The 17,129-nt window shown below is 47.5% G+C and overlaps 1 protein-coding gene across 2 annotated transcripts in view; it reads right to left on the reverse strand.

Moving 5' to 3' along the window:
* SLC5A11 (solute carrier family 5 member 11) overlaps positions 1-16,885 on the reverse strand; it is a 38,010-nt gene extending 21,125 nt beyond the window's left edge. For both annotated transcript variants that reach the window (XM_042971354.1, XM_007084087.3), the window contains exons 1-6: positions 16,751-16,885; positions 13,461-13,532; positions 11,266-11,370; positions 10,009-10,068; positions 3,286-3,390; positions 2,020-2,125 (exon numbers count right to left, since the gene is read on the reverse strand). In XM_042971354.1, the coding sequence (XP_042827288.1) occupies positions 2,020-2,125; positions 3,286-3,390; positions 10,009-10,068; positions 11,266-11,370; positions 13,461-13,532; positions 16,751-16,885 (583 nt within the window). The remainder of the gene's footprint in view (positions 1-2,019; positions 2,126-3,285; positions 3,391-10,008; positions 10,069-11,265; positions 11,371-13,460; positions 13,533-16,750) is intronic.
* Positions 16,886-17,129: the final 244 nt, after the last annotated feature.

Consider the following 17,129-nt stretch of genomic DNA (forward strand, 5'->3'; position numbering starts at 1 on the left):
CTCTTAAGACCATTGTTTTACATCCTTATATCTGTGGGTGGTTCGTTACACAGTAATTTCTAACTGATTCAGGAAGTGATGCATGGGCTGTAGTCCCCAAGCTCTGAACAGCTTTATTTTTAACCCTGGAAAAAGGATATGAGTACTAGGTATTCAGAGCCCTAACAGGCTTCCTGAGCAGGCTCCTGTGGTTGGCCTCAGTGAATTCTTCTTACTTTTGCCACCTAGCATAGTCTTGGTAATGACAATAATGGCAGCAAATCTATCTGGCCAAGGCCATCTTTCTAGTCTCTTCCTTATACTATACCTCCTTCTTCCCAAAGGGAAAGGGATGTTTATCTGATCTGAGCATGTTTTACGAGTGGGCAAAGTCAGCGTGCAATAAAAAACATGGGCAGAGGTGTGGGGTTCTCTACCACGCCTCCTCCTTCCTGGCCAGCAGGAATAGGGCCCTGTCACAAATGGGCAGACACCCAGCCTAGACTCTTGTCCCAACTCTCTGCTGCCTGAGTGCAGTGATCCTGAAGCCGGGTGCCACTGAAACCCGCCGTCGTTTCTATACTGATGTTCACTGAACAATTTATCATGTGCCATGCACTCTGTTTAGTATTGTATTCAATTGTTCACCAAATATCTGGTGAGTGCCCTACCTAGCTCTCCATGGTAGGGATAGAGAAGCAAGCAAAACAGCATGTTCCCTGTCCTCATGGAGATTACAGTCTAATGGGACACGCAGACCAGGAAACAAAGGTAAATTGGCTACTGGGACTAGCCCTTCCCTTTCCCTGGGCTCCAGGCACACAGCTTCCATTAGTGTGGAACGCTCTGAGAGATCCTTCAGGGGCCTCTGCACAGCTTTGTTTTGACCGCTTTTGAGCTTAGAGCCTCCCGTGGTGTTCCACAGCCCTCGGAGCAAAATCCAGGCTCATTCATCTTTCATTTCCCTCAAGGCACTGGTTGCTGGCCTTTCCCTCATCCGCTGCTGAGCCACACGGGGGTGGGGGGTGGGGGTGGCAATCCATCTCTGGCTGGTGGAAGTGGCCCCCCTGGAGGTTAGCGGGTCGCAGCTTGAGCCATCTGCTCATTCAGCGTCAGCCACATTGACCGCCTTTCTGTTCCCCAAACAAAGCATGAGTCTTTACATGTGCCCTTCTCCTGGCCTGGTCTTCTCTTCCTCTGTCCTTGTCTTTAAAGTTTCCTTCCTTTCATTTAAATGTGGTTCAGATGTCACCTTAGAAAGGCCTTCTCTGAACATGCTATGTAAAAAAAAATAATAATAAAAAACCCCTCCTTACCCATCACTCCCCACCTCACCCTGCGTGGAACTTCCTTCACAGCACTTATCAGATTATAACAATACATCCTGATATAATTTATTGGTTTCCTTGTTCATTGTCTGTCTCCCCATCCCTATTAGAAGTTCTTTTGGGGTCAAGATTTTGCCTGTTTTGTCTATTGCTGCTCTACCTCATTTCCTAGCACGATGTCTAGCACATGTAGGTGATATCCAGACAGATTTGTGGAATGAGTTATATTATACGAAGAGGAAGCAGAGAAGGGTGAGCTGGAGCAGAAGATGAAGATTAAAAGGTGAATATTCCAACACAGATATTTGTCCAGGCCATACTCTATGCCAGTCACTCTCCTGGAGTGTGGTTCCGACGGGGAAAAACGATGCTGCCGCACGTTATTCTCCGAGATTACAGTTGCTTACCATCTCGCTTTGCAGAGTGCACGTGAATAGACACGCGCCTCACTCAGTTTTCAATAAATAATTCTGCAGTAAATAAATGGAAAATAGCTTGATGCAATTGTGGTGCATTTTTCAATCCTCCCTCTAATCGGGAAGCCCTCTTCCCTTAGACAATGGCCAAGAGGCACCATATTATCTGGGGTCATTGACCGAGGTGTAATGAATGGATGGTTTTAACACACTAGAACATCAGAAGATGGGCCAGGAAAAGATGGGGGCGGGGGTGGCCCACGGCCTCTCAGGCATCACCTCTCGTTCAGACACACCTGCAACGGTGTACAGAGCTGTGATGGCCAACAGCCCGACTATGGCCAGGTAGAGATCCAGGTGCAGAGACTGCTGAATAAAGATGGCACCCGCATACATGTCCACCTGTAGAGACATGAAGTTCACGGATGAATGAATGGATGGACATTTTCAGCGCAAGTTCCCCTAAGACTGGATTCCAGCAAACAGAAGAGTCCTACGTTGTGCTTTCTTCAGCCACCTCTTCCTGTATCAGAGGTCTCAAACTGGGACCCTTGGGCAAGTACATTTGAGACCCATTCACTGGGCTAATACGACAACCTCCTCAGTGGCCCTCCTGCTGCTACTCCCGGTCTTTCTAGCCTCCATTCTCCACTTTGCAACCTTTATCAAATACCGCCATGAGCATATCATCCTTCTCCTGCCCATTAAAATTCTTCCGTGGCCCCCTACTGCCCCCAAGATAACGTCTATGTAAATAAGTTAGAGTTGCATGCCAGGCTTCATGGTCTGCTTGACCCTTGGCCTCATTTCCCTCACTCACTGCTTCCCTGCTTCCCTAACAAGCTATGCCCATCCAGGTCGCCAATGTTTTGCTTGCTCTAGTCCATCCATCGGGAACACCAGACCCCTTTCTCTAGTTCGTAATCCTCCTTGGTCATAACTTCCCTGGTGACGGCTTCCCCACATCTGTAGCTTTCCACCAGACCCAGAGGCAGAATTCTGAAAGGATGCTGTCATCAAACGTCTGTCTTTCAAGCCTGCAGCTGGCATGGACTCAGTTATTGTTGTTTGGATTGAATGGAATTCCTCTGCACCCCCTGCACTCTCCTCACAAGAGACAGGCTCTCCTCAGCCCCAATTGGAAGTGGAGACAGCATCAGCTGAGTCACAGGCAGGCCTGGAGGCTGCAAGGCATCTGCTCTTGGCCTCTTTCTAGAGATTGGCCCATCCAACCAAAGTTCAAGGTGGAGCAGGCTCAATGGCCGCAGCCCATCTGATTAATAGCTGATCACTGTCTAATCCCAGGAGGAATATGACCGCTCCACCCAAGGGGTGACCTGCACCGTCTAGAGATGTTGCCAGAGAACCTTTGGCAGAACCTTCTCCCAACTTCTGCCCATGCTTGTCCTCTCCCTCCCACCCCTCCTACCCTCTGCTAACCTCCCGGAAGCCTGCCCAACAGAAGGAGGAAGTGCACAGGGAGGACACACTCCCAAGCAGTGGCTGTCGTTGATCTTCTCACCATGCCACAGGTACACGGCTGGGCTATGTCCCCACCTTACCGAGATCTTGGTGAAGATGTAGATAAACAGGTAGAGCACAGCCAAGGTGATGGGGATCCTGTTGCCACCAAAGCGTTTCCTCAGGTATTCTGGCATCGTGGTGACCTAGGGGCCAGAGCTCAGTGGTCACCACATACCTGACTTTGGGCACATGGTCTCAGGGCACTGGCCCTTCCCTCCTCCCCAAACTCAGCAGCACCAATGGCCTTCTTGATCATAGGCCTAAGAAAGGAGGAGAAAATGGGGGCAGAGGGGTGGGGTGTGGAGGAATTGGGGTTCTGTGCAGGGGGATGTACCCAACTACCAATCCCATCCCAAAGTTTGCTATCTCTTATTAGTTACTTAATGTTTTCCTTTCAACCAGCTCACCTAAACAGTTAAATACATTTACCTAAACTTCAAATCACCATCATAAATGGAAAATCAACCCTAAATTTAAGAGAACCAGCAAAAATAAACAACGGGTAGTAAAATAAACACCGGGTAGTAAAACAATTCATTATTTTCTATTCCTTTCTGGCAACACCAAAGACTCTGGACCCTGAGCCTACTCATTTAAAAAAGAAAAAGAATGCTGGAGAAGTGTTGGATTGGTCTTGAAGACAGGCTAGGACCAATGTAAGCCTTCCCCCTTGAGCTCATCAAACAAGTGAAAGACAACAGAAAAGGAAATAACTCCACCACGTGACTCAGTGTGGCGGGTCCCATGTCTGACACCTAAAAGCATCTCAAGAATCTCCATTCGTCCAGGTTCCAAACTTTGGGGAATTGCTCTATTCTAATCCTTTGGTCAGGGGGCACCTGGGTGGCTCACTCGGTGAACTGTCCTACTCCAGATCAGGTCATGATCCCATGTTGTGAGGTTGAGCCCCGCGTCGGGCTCTGTGCTGACAGCTCAGAGCCTGGAGCCTGCTTCAGATTCTGTGTCTCCCCCCGCCTCTCTCTCTCTCTCTGTGTCTCCGTGTCCCTCCCCATTTCATGCTCTGTATCTCTCTCTCAAAAATAAACATTAAGGGGCGCCTGGGTGGCGCAGTCGGTTGAGCGTCCGACTTCAGCCAGGTCACGATCTCGCGGTCCGTGAGTTCGAGCCCCGCGTCAGGCTCTGGGCTGATGGCTCGGAGCCTGGAGCCTGTTTCCGATTCTGTGTCTCCCTCTCTCTCTGCCCCTCCCCCGTTCATGCTCTGTCTCTCTCTCTGTCCCAAAAATAAAAATAAAAAACGTTGAAAAAAAAAAATTAAAAAAAAAAAATAAATAAACATTAAAACAAAATTTAAACCTTGGGGCAGGTTACCAGCAAAAGCAGGGGATTCTAATAGCAGGCTCCAGGATTGGCAGAAAGATGAGGGGGGGCACTGAATCATGGCGGCTCCCTATGCCCCAGGCTGGGTGGTCCAAAGTCAGATGTCATTACCATATGGGCACCCAAGTGACTGGGGTGTGCTGCTGAAAACCACTGTTGAGGGTTTGGCATGTTCTTTCCCAATCTCCTCACCCTCACTGTACTCTAGCCCCAGACTTGCAGCTGAGACACTGCGACATCAAACCAATGGCTCTTCCGTGAGGTACTAGATCTTGGATGGGGAAGGACCCAGTTATAAAGATATTTGCAGAAATGTTTGCAGCCTCTCCTCCAGGCTGTTGCTGCTTGGGTATCCCCAAGTCTAACCCAGGGAGGAGAAAACTAACAGGTCCCCCACCACAAGCTCATGAATGGCAAACCATCCATTTCGAGGTCAGATTGTGAAGGGATACTGGGAAAGACTAGATGGCTAGACTCGGTTCAAGAATAGTAAATAGTTGGGGCACCTGGGTGGCTCAGTCGGTTAAGCATCCGACTTCTGCTCAGGTCATGATCTCACCTCTTGGGTTCGAGCCCCGCGTCAGGCTCTGTGCTGACAGCTCAGAGCCTGGAGCCTGCTTCCGATTCTGTGTCTCTCTGTCTCTGCCCCTCCCCACTCACGTTCTGTCTCTTTCTGTCTCTCAAAAATGAATAAACATTAAAAAAAATTTTTAATAAATAAATAAGAATTGTAAATGGCTAATGGTAATCTGGGTATTCAAGAACCCAAGGGTGTATGGTGCAAAATTATTTCCACTTCGATGTATGCTTGAACGTCTTCTCACAATAAAATATTGGCCAAACAAACAAACAAAAAAGAACTCCAGGAATAAATGGGCATTTTCAAATAGGAAAAAAGAAAAAAAGCTTCTCTCTCCTGCCCATCTCCCCCAAAGAGCAATCTGGAACTCTGACTCTCATGTCTTCCCCTGGTTTTGCAGCAAGGTACCCACAACAGAGATTTTCCAGAAGCACATGCACTGACACTCTATCAAGGAATAACGCATAGGGACATTCAACCAGTACTGAACGGATGTGCCCGTGGTGATGGTGTGACAGCTGATTAGAGAGGACACGAAGAGCCTCAGTCCGTTCAGGTGAGAGGAACGGGCTTCCCTGGCAGATTTACTGTCTGTGACCACAGCTGTTAAGCTGTCAAGGAGCTAAAAAGGCAATCTGCCAGCAAGCAAGGTTGAGAAAGACAGACAGACAGACAGAGCCGAAGAGGTGAGGGACGGCCCACAGGCAGCACAGGAACCACCCTCTGGTTGTAGCTGGGTGAATGTTAAAAAGAAGTAAATGCAGGGGCGCCTGGCTGGCTCAGTTGGTAGAGCATGCGACTCTTGATCTCAGGGTCATGAGTTCGAGCCCACGTTGGACGTGGAGCCTACTAAAAAAAAAAAAAAAAAAAAAAAAGAATAAGAAATAAATGCAGTAAATGACTGCTGCCCTGGGGGGATGAGTACCCTGGTTCCTGAGGCCTCGCTGCTTGTGGGGCCCCTCCCTCCCAGACCCCCCATTTCCTGGGGCAGAGGACGGCAAGGGGCTTCCGGGACCTGCATACTGTCTCCCCCACCCCATCCCATCCAGACTGCCATACTTCCTCCTCATGTAAATCCCCTCCCTCTTCCTCCAAAACCCCCGCCCTTTACCTCCAGCCTTCCCCAGGGCCCTGCCCAGGACTCAAGGGGATTCCAGCTCCTTCAAGGTCTTCCTTTTCTTGGAGACCCTTCCCCAGTGTGGAAGCAGCCACAGGGACAATGCAGAGAACCCACATGGGACACCTTGCATGGTGTCTCAGTCTGCTCAGCCCCGGCAAGAATGGGGCATTTCTGTTCCAGCCCCCACTTCCCTGACCCACACCTGGGCCTTGTCAGCCCCAGGACCCCATTCACCTCCGACGCCCCAAATGTTCATCAGTACAGCCCTCTCACTTGCTAACTCTGGTGATGCTTTGGGATCTGACCAAGACTTCTGGTCCTTAACCAGTGCCTCTTCTCTTGGGTGTTAGCTCATTCCTCATGTTCTTCCTTCTGAATCCATCAAAGACCCTGCTGCTGAGTTATTTCAACAATATTTAATTGCACATCTCCTGTGTACCAGGCACAACTCTAGAAGAGAACAGAAATGGTTCCCACTCTCCTAGAGCTTACAATCTAATGGGAGACGCACACAGTCTAGGAAAGTGGTTCTCAACCAAGGATGATTTTGTATCTCCCTAGGGAACGTTTGGCAACGCCTGGAGACGACTTGGCTGTCACAATTTGGGGTGTGGGGTGCTGCGAGCATCTACTTGGTAGAGACCAGGCATGCTGCGAACACCCTATAATGCAGAGTACCCCCTGAGACTGAAAAAGCTTGGTTTACTAGAAGAGGCACACAGTCTATTGGGAGACATCTGAGTTTCATAGCCACATGAGCTAATGCAAAGCAGCAAAGGCCACGATATGATGAAGAAGGAAATTTAACCTCATCAGGGAGGTCAGAGGGGCTTTTTGGAGGAACTATTGCTTAAAGTAGGATTTGAAAGATGAACAGGAGGTAACCTCCCTGTGAATGAAAAAGAAATTTCCAGCAAGAAGGGAAAGCATTGTAATGGTCCATCACGAGGTGAGGATGGGGAACCGATGGGACCTGGCATGCAGCTGACATTTGGCTCAATAAACGCATCTTCAATCAATGAATGAATGAACTAGTCTGTAAGCTTCCTGATGGGTGGCGTTAGCATTATCCCATTCTCAAACCACGGTGGACAAAAATCAGTATTACATGGATAATTGACTTAAATGTGAAAAGTTCTAAAAGACAACATAGGAAAATATCTTTATGACCTTGGAATAGGAAAATATTTTTTAAACAGAACATGAAAGACAGGAAAAAGTGATAAATGTGACTACATTGCAGTTGAGAACTGCGTATCAAAAACATCATTAAGAGACTGGAAAGGCAAACCACAGAGTAGAAAAAGATAGATATATACATTTGCAGCACATAAAACCACCCCAAGGGCTTGTTTCCAGAATATATAAAGAACCTCTACAAATCAATAAGAAGCTCTATAACCTAATAATAATTTTATTTATTTATTTTAATGTTTATTTATTTTTGACAGAGAGAGACAGAGCAAGAGTGGGGGAGGGGCAGAGAGAGAGAGGAGACCCAGAATCTGAAACAGGCTCCAGGCTCTGAGCTGACAGCTCAGAGCCCGACGCGGGGCTCGAACTCACAGACCGCGAGATCATGACCTGAGCCGAAGTTGGCCACCCAACCGACTGAGCCACCCAGGCGCCCCTCACCTAATAATAATTTTAAAAAAGGTTGGCAAAAGCCCCAGACAAGCGACTTCCCCAAAGAGGAAATCCAAAGGGCCAAAAAAAAAAAAAAAATAGAATTGTCAGTCGAAAGCACATTGAGATTAGCAAGAATTTTAAAGTTGGAAAATACCAAGTGTTGGCAAGGATGTGAAGCAATGGAGCCAAGGGGATTTGCAGACACTGCTGGTGGGACTCTAAGCTGATAGAAATACTCTGGGGGATATTGGGGGAGTATGTAGCAAAGCCAGACAAACATACCCAATAGCCCAGACACTCATAGGTAGACACTCTCCATAAACACCTGTTTACGTGCCTCAGGACACTTGTATAAACGCTCACGGGAGCATTAGTCATCACAGCCTAACACTGGGAACAACCTAAATGCTCATGAACAAAAGAATGGACAAACACATGGACACATGGGCTGTAGTCATACTACAGAGAACTACACGGCAAAAAAAAAAAAAAAAAAAAAAAAAAAAAAATTAACACATCAACTAATGAAAGAATATGTTACCCTGATCCCGTATACGTTTTTTCAAAAATAAATTAAACCAACTGTCTACTTATGCATAATGAAAGCTGCAAAGAGAAGCAAAGGAGTTAACTAGATGAACTTCAAGGAGAAAGGAAGGCATGGTCACGTGCTAAAGGCACACGGGGGAGGTTAGGTCTTATGTCTTGATCTGGGTGTTTATTTTACGATAGTTTATTAAGCTGTGCATCTGTGTTTTATCACGTTTTCAATGTATTTATTTCCCAATAAAAATGGAGTGGGTAGATTTTTTCTTTTAAGTTTCTTTAAATATTTTTCTAAGTTTATTTATTTATTTTAAGAGAGAGTGAGAGAGCAGGGGAAGGCAGAGAGAGAGAATCCGAAGCAGGCTCCACACGGTCAGCACAGAGCCTGATGCAAGGGTTGAACTCACAAACTGTGAGATCATGACCTGAGCCAGTATCAAGAGTTGGATGCTTAACCGACTGAGCCACCCAGGCGCCCCTACTTTGTGTAGTTTTTAATTGCCATAATCAAAAGTTAAAACCAGTTCTTGCCTTATGAATGGTCCTGAGTATGATCTTGCCCCATGTGGTAGAACCTTTGGAGCAGAATTAAATCTAGACAGTATGAGTGACATAAAGCTGTCAGATCAGAAACAATTTTTTAAACTACTTTTTCAAAATAGTCTAAAGCAGGGGTGCCTGGTGGTTCAGTCAGTTAAACGTCCGATTCTTTTTTGCTTTTAATTTTAATGTTTCATCTTTGAGAGAAAGAGAGAGAGAGAGAGAGAAAGCAAGAGCAGGGGAGGGGCAGAGAGAGAAGGAGACACAGAATCCGAAGCAGGCTCCAGGCTCCGAGCTGTCAGCACAGAGCCCGACGCAGGGCTCAAATAACCTGAGCCAAAGTTGGACGCTTAACCGACTAAGCCACCCAGGCGCCCCATAAATGTCCGACTCTTGATTTCAGCTGTCATGATCTCACATTTGGTGAGTTCGAGCTCTGTATTGGGCTCTACACGGACAGCATGACAGCATGAAGTCTGCTTGATTCTCTCTCTCCCTCTCTTTCAAAATAAATAAACTTAAAAATATATACACATATGTATGTATGTATGTATATATACATATATAGATAGATAGATATAGAGATATAGATAGATAGATATTTTAAGTCTAAAGCAGCATTGTTATTTGGGAACAAACATTTTGACCCTTCGCATCTGCCAGAAAGAACTGTTTTTACAGCTCTGTGTGCAAAGGAAGAAAAACAGTAATATGTTACCGCCTACACACGTCAAAGACACCACGAGCCTCACACCGATGTGTTCGCATTGAAAAGAGATGCTTCTGGGCTCCCATCTCCTCCAGCCCATGTGCATCTTGATCATCGGTCACCAGGTGGGAGCCGCCAAGGGCGGGGCTCCCCTGGTCTCACCTGTGCGGCGTCCCTCGCCATGCAAGGACCGACCTCCCGGGGACTAAGGGAGGTCGTCAGGGGGGAAGAAGGGAATGCAGGGGTGACCCTCCCAAAGGGTTTCTCAGCCCACGGCACCCCGACTCCCCCACACTCACCTGACCAGCGATGTAGATGGGCAGGAAGATCCAGGCCAACATCAGCACGGAGAACAAGCCCTGCCCGGGGAAAAGAGAGTCAGGACTCGGCTCCCGCCAACCTCAAGGCGCTCATCTGGATCTCCCTCTGCCCCTGGAGGTAGCCAGGCCTGGCTCCACCTCTGGTTCAGTCTGCGTACCTCACCCTCCCTGGGCCATCATATTTCCACGTTTAAGTGGCAGAAGGGGACGAAGGAGGGAAGAGTGGAAATAGAAGCTTTTCCGTCACTCCTCATCCGGTGTCACCCTAAACCTCACGTCCTCCCCCTTCCTCCAGGCGTATCCCCTCCCTCGTTGAGCCAGGCTGGGCTTTGTAAGGGATCCCGCCATACGGTAACGCGTGTAGTGTAGGCCGCAGGGTAGAATGAGCACTTTAAAAATATTAGTCACAGGGCGCCCGGGTGGCTCAGTAGGTTAAGTGTCCAACTCTTGCTTTCGGCTCAGGTCAGAGTTCACGAGTTCAAGACCTGCAGTGGGTTCTACACCGATGGTGCAGAGTCTGCTTGGGATTCTCTCTCTCTTTCTCTGCCCCTCCCCTGCTCACATTCTCTCTCTCTCTCTCTCTCTCTCTCAAAATAAATAAACTGGCTGGCTCAGTCAGTGGAGCATATGACTCTTGATCTAGGAGTTGTAAGGTCACGCCCCATGTTGGGCATAGAGCTTATCTATAAATTAAATAAATAAATAAATAAATAAATAAATAAATAAATAAGTGAATCGTTTGTTTCAAAGAAAGTTAGTCACTATGAAGATGAAAACCACCACTAACAGTGCGAGCCCTCCTCCTCAGTGAAAATCATATCCTTCACGAGCCCTGCCCCATAGGACAGCGTGTCCTCCCTCTTGGGCATCCGGGCAAGATAGGTCAAAGCACCACACCACAGATGTCACCTGCTTTTTGTGATACACAGAAAATCCCTCTGGTCCCGGGACACCTTCTGGCTTCTGCCTCCACAGGGAAGGGATTCGGAGCCCTCTTCTCCCACACAGTGGTTTATTAGGGTCCTGACCTTACCGGCCAGCACCGAGCACATCCACGCAAGCCAGAAGCCTGCGGGTCAAACTAGTTTTAGCTGGCGAGGGGCACCCTTGATGCTTCCTGCTTGTCTCCTCGTGAAGTACTGCTCCATTTTTACAAGTACGGGGCATTCACACTGTCCCCCAGGGTCACCTACTGGGCAAAGGGTGAGCTGTCGACACCCCCGGTAAGATACTTACATTCAACTCGTAAGCAGTTACGGAAAGGCCCGCAGCAGCACCTGACCCTGCCAGGCCTACAAAATGCCCACTTCCGACATTGCTGGCAAACAAGGACGCACCCACCTGTAGGGAGACAGACAAGTCAGATCCTGGAGCCAAGGTCTACAGTATCTTCTCCCCACCCTCAGTTCTTCCCGTGATCCAAAGGGACCAAGACAGAAGGAGAAATAGAGAAGGCAGGGCCATCCCTAGCGCATCTGGCATCTTCCTTTTTTTCAAATTAGAAAGACTCGTCTTCCCCCAAACTCTCTTACTTCCATCTATCAGTTATTGGCACAGTAAGTATGCATCTTTATGATGCCTAAAATGTGAATCATACCCCATAGGGTAGTGCAGTGCACAACACGAACAACTGTATGCATCGTCCCTGGGGGAAAGGATGACAGGTATTGGGGAAGGTGCTTCATGAGGAGAATCAGGAAGCCTTTGTTATATATCCCAGTTCTGTTTCTACGTTGGCAAAGGAAATAGTTCTCCTTCTGGTAGAACATTAAGTGGCCAAGCCTATACTCAATGGCCCCAATCCCTGGTCTCAACAGATTGAACCAGACACCCCAGTTACTTGGCCCAAAGTAGGTAAATTACATTTTCTCTCCTAAGAATCTGGAACTGGGACACCATCTCCGTTACTAAATCCTAGCTAGTTTCTCTCACTGAGGCCTATAGTCTCTTGATTAAACATAGAGCTTGGTCAGCGATGAAAGACTCATAAAGGTATATTAGCACCAAACTGTGACTTTTTCTTTTATGCAGTCAGGAGGAGTGACGTAGAATAGGAAAGGGATGATGTTCACACTATGCGATCTGAAGTTATTTAATGCTATGTCAGTGTGCAGCTGGAAAATCTTAGAGCGACTGTTACTCATACTTCGGGAAACACTCGAATACAAGCTCCTTGAGGGTGAAGACCAGCTTACTGATGTGTTGGACACAGTGCCAGACATCCTCCTCGGTGAATATATATTTTTAGGGAATTTGTTGAACATATAACGCAAAGCATATCGTTGGTACCTTTTGAGAACAGTATGGTCATTGTCTCTACACATTTCACTGATCAGGGGCTCAGATACCACCTGTCTGTCTGCACCTTAAACCCTACATCTTTTGGAGTCAGTGCAAATGGGAGCGGTCCTTCCTCTTCTTAGTTCAAAGATTCCACTCTTATTTGAGGAGATTCTAAGTAAACTATTATCCCTGACCATCCATGACGTAGGCAGGCCCATAGACACCTGGGTGCGTGTGTGTGTGTGTGTGTGTATGTGTGTGTGTGTGTGCACGTGCATGCTGTATTTGGCAATGCCCTGAGGTCCACTCGAAAAGAAAACACCAATTGGACTGCTGTGTTTGTTATTTGTGTTTTCAACATCCATTCCGCCTTGTCCCAGTAACGCTTTCTAGCCCCTTCCCATCTCATCGCATATGCTTGAGGACAGGTTCCAAGCTCCACCCCCCCCCCCCCCCCCCCCCCCGCCCCAGCTCAGGCATTGAGTGTGTGACCCAGGCTTGAGCCAATTAGCACATCAAACTACCCTGGTCACAGTGACTGGCACAGAGGTGGGCATGGGACACCGTCAGAGATGAGATATTTTCCATGCTCTTCTGTGCACTGGGACTTGAGAGGATGAGAAGCCTAGAGCAAACTCTGCCATCCTGTTGCCATGAAGTTGACTCTGTTTGGGGAATAGCGCTCATCCAGAAGAAGAGAAATTGATACGGAGGAAAGGAAGGAAGGGAGGGAGGGAGGGAGGAAGGGAGGAAGGGAGGAAAGAAGGGAGGGAGGGAGGGAGGGAGGGAGGGAGGAAGGAAGGAAGGTAGGAAGGAAGGAAGGAAAGAAGGGAGAGAGGGAGGGAAAGAGGGAGGGAGGAAGGGAGGAAGGAAGGAAGGAAAGAAGGGAGAGAGGGAGGGAAAGAGGGAGGGAGGAAGGAAAGGTTAAAGAGCAGAAGAGAGGGAGGGATGGAAACCAGGTCCTAATGATATCACTTGAGCCCTTGCACTCAACCATACCTGAAACCAGCCTAACTGATTGAGTTGGAGCTAAGCCTTCTCTAGACCGTGACTTCACACAACGTGCAACCCGGGTCCTGAGAGACCAAAGGCTAAACAGACCATCAGCATGTGAAGAAGTGACTTCAATTGAACCAAAGACCACTTACTGGCCACCACACCATGTCCCCTCCAGCTAGGAAGTAGCCTTTCACTGTGTCTCTTTTGGTCTTCACTGTGGACTGAAACAAAGAAGAAGGGTGGGTAACAGTCAGAGGCATCCCGAAGTGCCAAAGCCATGGAAACCCAACCGGGAGTCCAGCAGGCCAGATCTGGACAGCAAATATAGGGTGCTTTGGACCCACGGTTTTTAAGATTTTAATTTGAATGCTTTAGAGGAGACAAATTCTTCAGGTCAATACAACCCCTGCTTATGGCTCCCTTACATGTCTGAGTTTTCAACCCATGCTCATCGCTAGGATGGCTCATAAGGGGCACCATTTATTGAGTGTTAGTGCTACATAGTGTCACAGGAGCACAGCCATCAGACGCCCCTAAGCATCTCTGCGCTTTAGCTCATATTAATCCTTACAAACTCCTATGAAGTTAGTATCATGAGGCCCATCTAACAGATGAAGAAAATGAGACGCAGAAGTAAAGTCACTCTAGTGCCTTTGTTTCCTGAGAGCGGAAGTGCCGGGAATTCAGGTCCAGGTCAGCCTTGGGAGCCCATGTCCTTAGCCGGCCAACAAAACCGTCTTTAGAAGGAGTGAGCTTCTAAGCATCGAAGGTGTTCGAATAGACACATTTCGGCTGCTAAGTGGCTTGTCTGATCTTGGCAAGCAGTTGCACGTCTCTGAGCCTGGGTGCGAACGCCGGTGAGGGGATTCTTACTGGATAGGACATGGCAGGAAATGGTACCTTTTCATCCCTGCAAATGACCTTGCTATAGAAAACCGAACCTGAGGCTCATTCCGGCTCATTCCTGACACAGGAAGTATTTTTTTAAAATAAAGAACTCCAGGGGCGCCTGGGTGGCTCAGTCGGTTAAGCGTCCAATTTCGCTCAGGTCATGATCTCACGGTCCGTGAGCTCGAGCCCCGCGTCGGGCTCTGTGCTGACCGCTCAGAGCCTGGAGCCTCCTTCGGATTCTGTGTCTCCCTCTCTCTGACCCTCCCCCGTTCATGCTCTGTCTCTCTCTGTCTCAAAAATAAATAAACATTAAAAAAAAAATTTTTTTTAATAAAAATAAATAAATAAATAAATAATAAAATAAAATAAAATAAAGAACTCCCAGGGCACCTTGGTGGCTCAGCAGGTTAAGTGTCCTCCAGCTCAGATCATGATCTCACGGTTCATGAGTTCGAGCCCCACATTGGGCTCTGTGCTGACAGCGTGGAGCCTGCTTGGGATTCTCTGTCTCTCTCTCTCTCTCTCTCAAAATAAATAAATAAACTTAATTTTTTTTTTTTAAATAAAGAACTCCTTGAAAGGGATTATCTAAATCCAGGGCTCCCAAACTAGTAATATATCAGAGACTCCTGGTCCTCTTGTGAAAATACCGATTCCCAGCCTCCAACCTCACCCTAACTTAACCCTGACCCCAAGGCTGTCTGACACGAAAACTCTTACTCTCAACAATGTCTCCTCCGTCTCACTATGTCCTGCTAAGAGCGGAGGGCAGGGGAGTGTGCAGAGAAAGGTCTTTGGAACGTCCAGCACTTGCATCCCCTTGTTGACTTGGAGGAGGAAAAGCTAAGGGGTAGGAGTAGAAAAATGATGTATAAATAGTTGGAGCAAAGTGGGGACACCTTGGGGCTCAGCTTTCAAGTCTTTTGTACCAAATGGCCTAAAACCCAGATAGCAGTATCTTCTCTTCAGCATCCTTATCCCAAAATTACTCATGTTCTGAGCATGGAAGGAGTTCCTAGGGGCACCTGGCTGGCTCAGTCAGAGGAGGGGCATGTCATTCTTGATCTTGGGGTCACGAGTCTGAGCCCCATGCCAGGTGTAGAGACTACTTAAACAAATAAGAACTTTAAAAGAATAAAGAATTCCTAGAAGTTGGTAAGTAAAAGAACAAGAACCTAATGAAAATGGGAAAAATATATGAAACCGTGCATCACAGAAAGGAACGAAGTGGTCTTTAAACATATGTAAGGGTGTCCAGCCTCATTTATTATAAGATAAATGCAATTTTTTTAGAGAGAGGGAGCGTGAGTGGGGGAGAGGGGCAGAGGGAGAGAGAATCCCAAGCAGGCTCCGTGCTGTCAGCACAGAGCCCAACACAGGGCTTGAACTCTCAGACCGTAACATCATGACCTGTGCGAAAGTTCTATGCTCAACCAACGGAGCCACCCAGGCACCCCAATCCTGTGCAACTTTTAAAAAGACAAGGAAGCTTCTATGCACTGATATGAAAAGATATCCCAGAGATCATGATAGGTGAAAAACAGCAAGGTAAAAAAACAACAGTATAATAACCTACTTCCTATTTAAGAAAGAGGTAAATATACATGATAATATTTGCTTGGATTTCCATAAGGAAACTCAAATTAATGTACAAACAAGGTTACAACAGTGGTTACTCGTGAAGGGAAGGGTAGTAGTGAAATTTTCACTATGTTTTTTTTAATGTTTATTTATTTCTTTTCTTTTTTTTTTTTTAGTGTTTATTCATTTTGAGAGAGAGAGAGTGGGGGAAGGGCAGAGAGAAAGGGAGAGAGAGAACCCAAAGCAGGCTCCGGGCTATCAGTGCAGAATCTGACTCAGGGCTCGAACTCACAAACCTTGAGATCATGACTCCTGAGCCAAGAACAAAAGTCGGGACACTCAACCAACTGAGCCACCCAGACCCCCCTAAGTTGCTTTTATTTGAACCTGGTGACTGTATTGCCTTAAAAAAAAAACAAACAAAAAACTGGGGCGCGTGGGTGGCTCAGTCGGCTAAGCGTCCGACTTCAGCTCAGGTCATGATCTCAACAGTTTGTGGGTTCAAGCCCCGTGTTGGGCTCTGTGCTGACGGCATGGAGCCTGGAGCCCACTTTGAGTTCTGTGTCTCTCCGTGTCTCTTTGTCCCTCCCCTGTCCTTGCTCACACACTCTCTCTCTCTCAAAAATAAAAAACATTAAAAAAATTGTTTTAAAAAGCTGGCTTTAAAAAAGAAAAAAGAATATGGGCTTCAAAGTGAAGGAGATATGGATTCTAACCCAGCTGTGCTAACTTACTAACATACAAGGAGTTTCCATTTTTGAGCCTCAGTGTCCTTATCTATAAAATGGGTACAGCAGTAGCGTCTTCTTCATAGACATCTGTGCAAATTACATGACATAGCATGAGATGAAAGTGCCTAAGATAGCACCTGACCCATGGTCAACTCTGTATTTTTACAAGTTTAAAGTTCTAATTACTTTACGACCTTGGGCGAGTTTCTTCCTCTGCCTCCTCTGGCCTGGCTTACCCAAAGTCCAACAGCCAGGACGAAGAGGAAGTACAGAACCAACACCGCGATGTCACCTGGCTCCAGGCTCCTCTGGGGAAAAGCCTCCAGGGGATCGGACTCCGTGGGCGGAGGACTGCCGGAGCTGCTCTCCATGGTCCTGAGCAAACTTTCAATCCTGCGGGAAGTGCAAAAGCGGGTCAGATGCCAGCACCAGAGCTACTTCCTCACCCTCTGCGTGGCTACCTCCTTGGAGCAAGCGAAAGGACACCTGTGGAGACATGTGTAGTGGGGACAGATCCCCCAGGAAGGCAGATCCACCCACCCACCCACCCATCCACCCATCCATTCACTCATTTATTCAGCAAACGAATGATTTGAAGTCACATCAAATCAACAG

This window comes from Panthera tigris, chromosome E3 (genome assembly GCF_018350195.1).
Source record: "Panthera tigris isolate Pti1 chromosome E3, P.tigris_Pti1_mat1.1, whole genome shotgun sequence".
Classification (NCBI taxonomy): domain Eukaryota; kingdom Metazoa; phylum Chordata; class Mammalia; order Carnivora; family Felidae; genus Panthera; species Panthera tigris.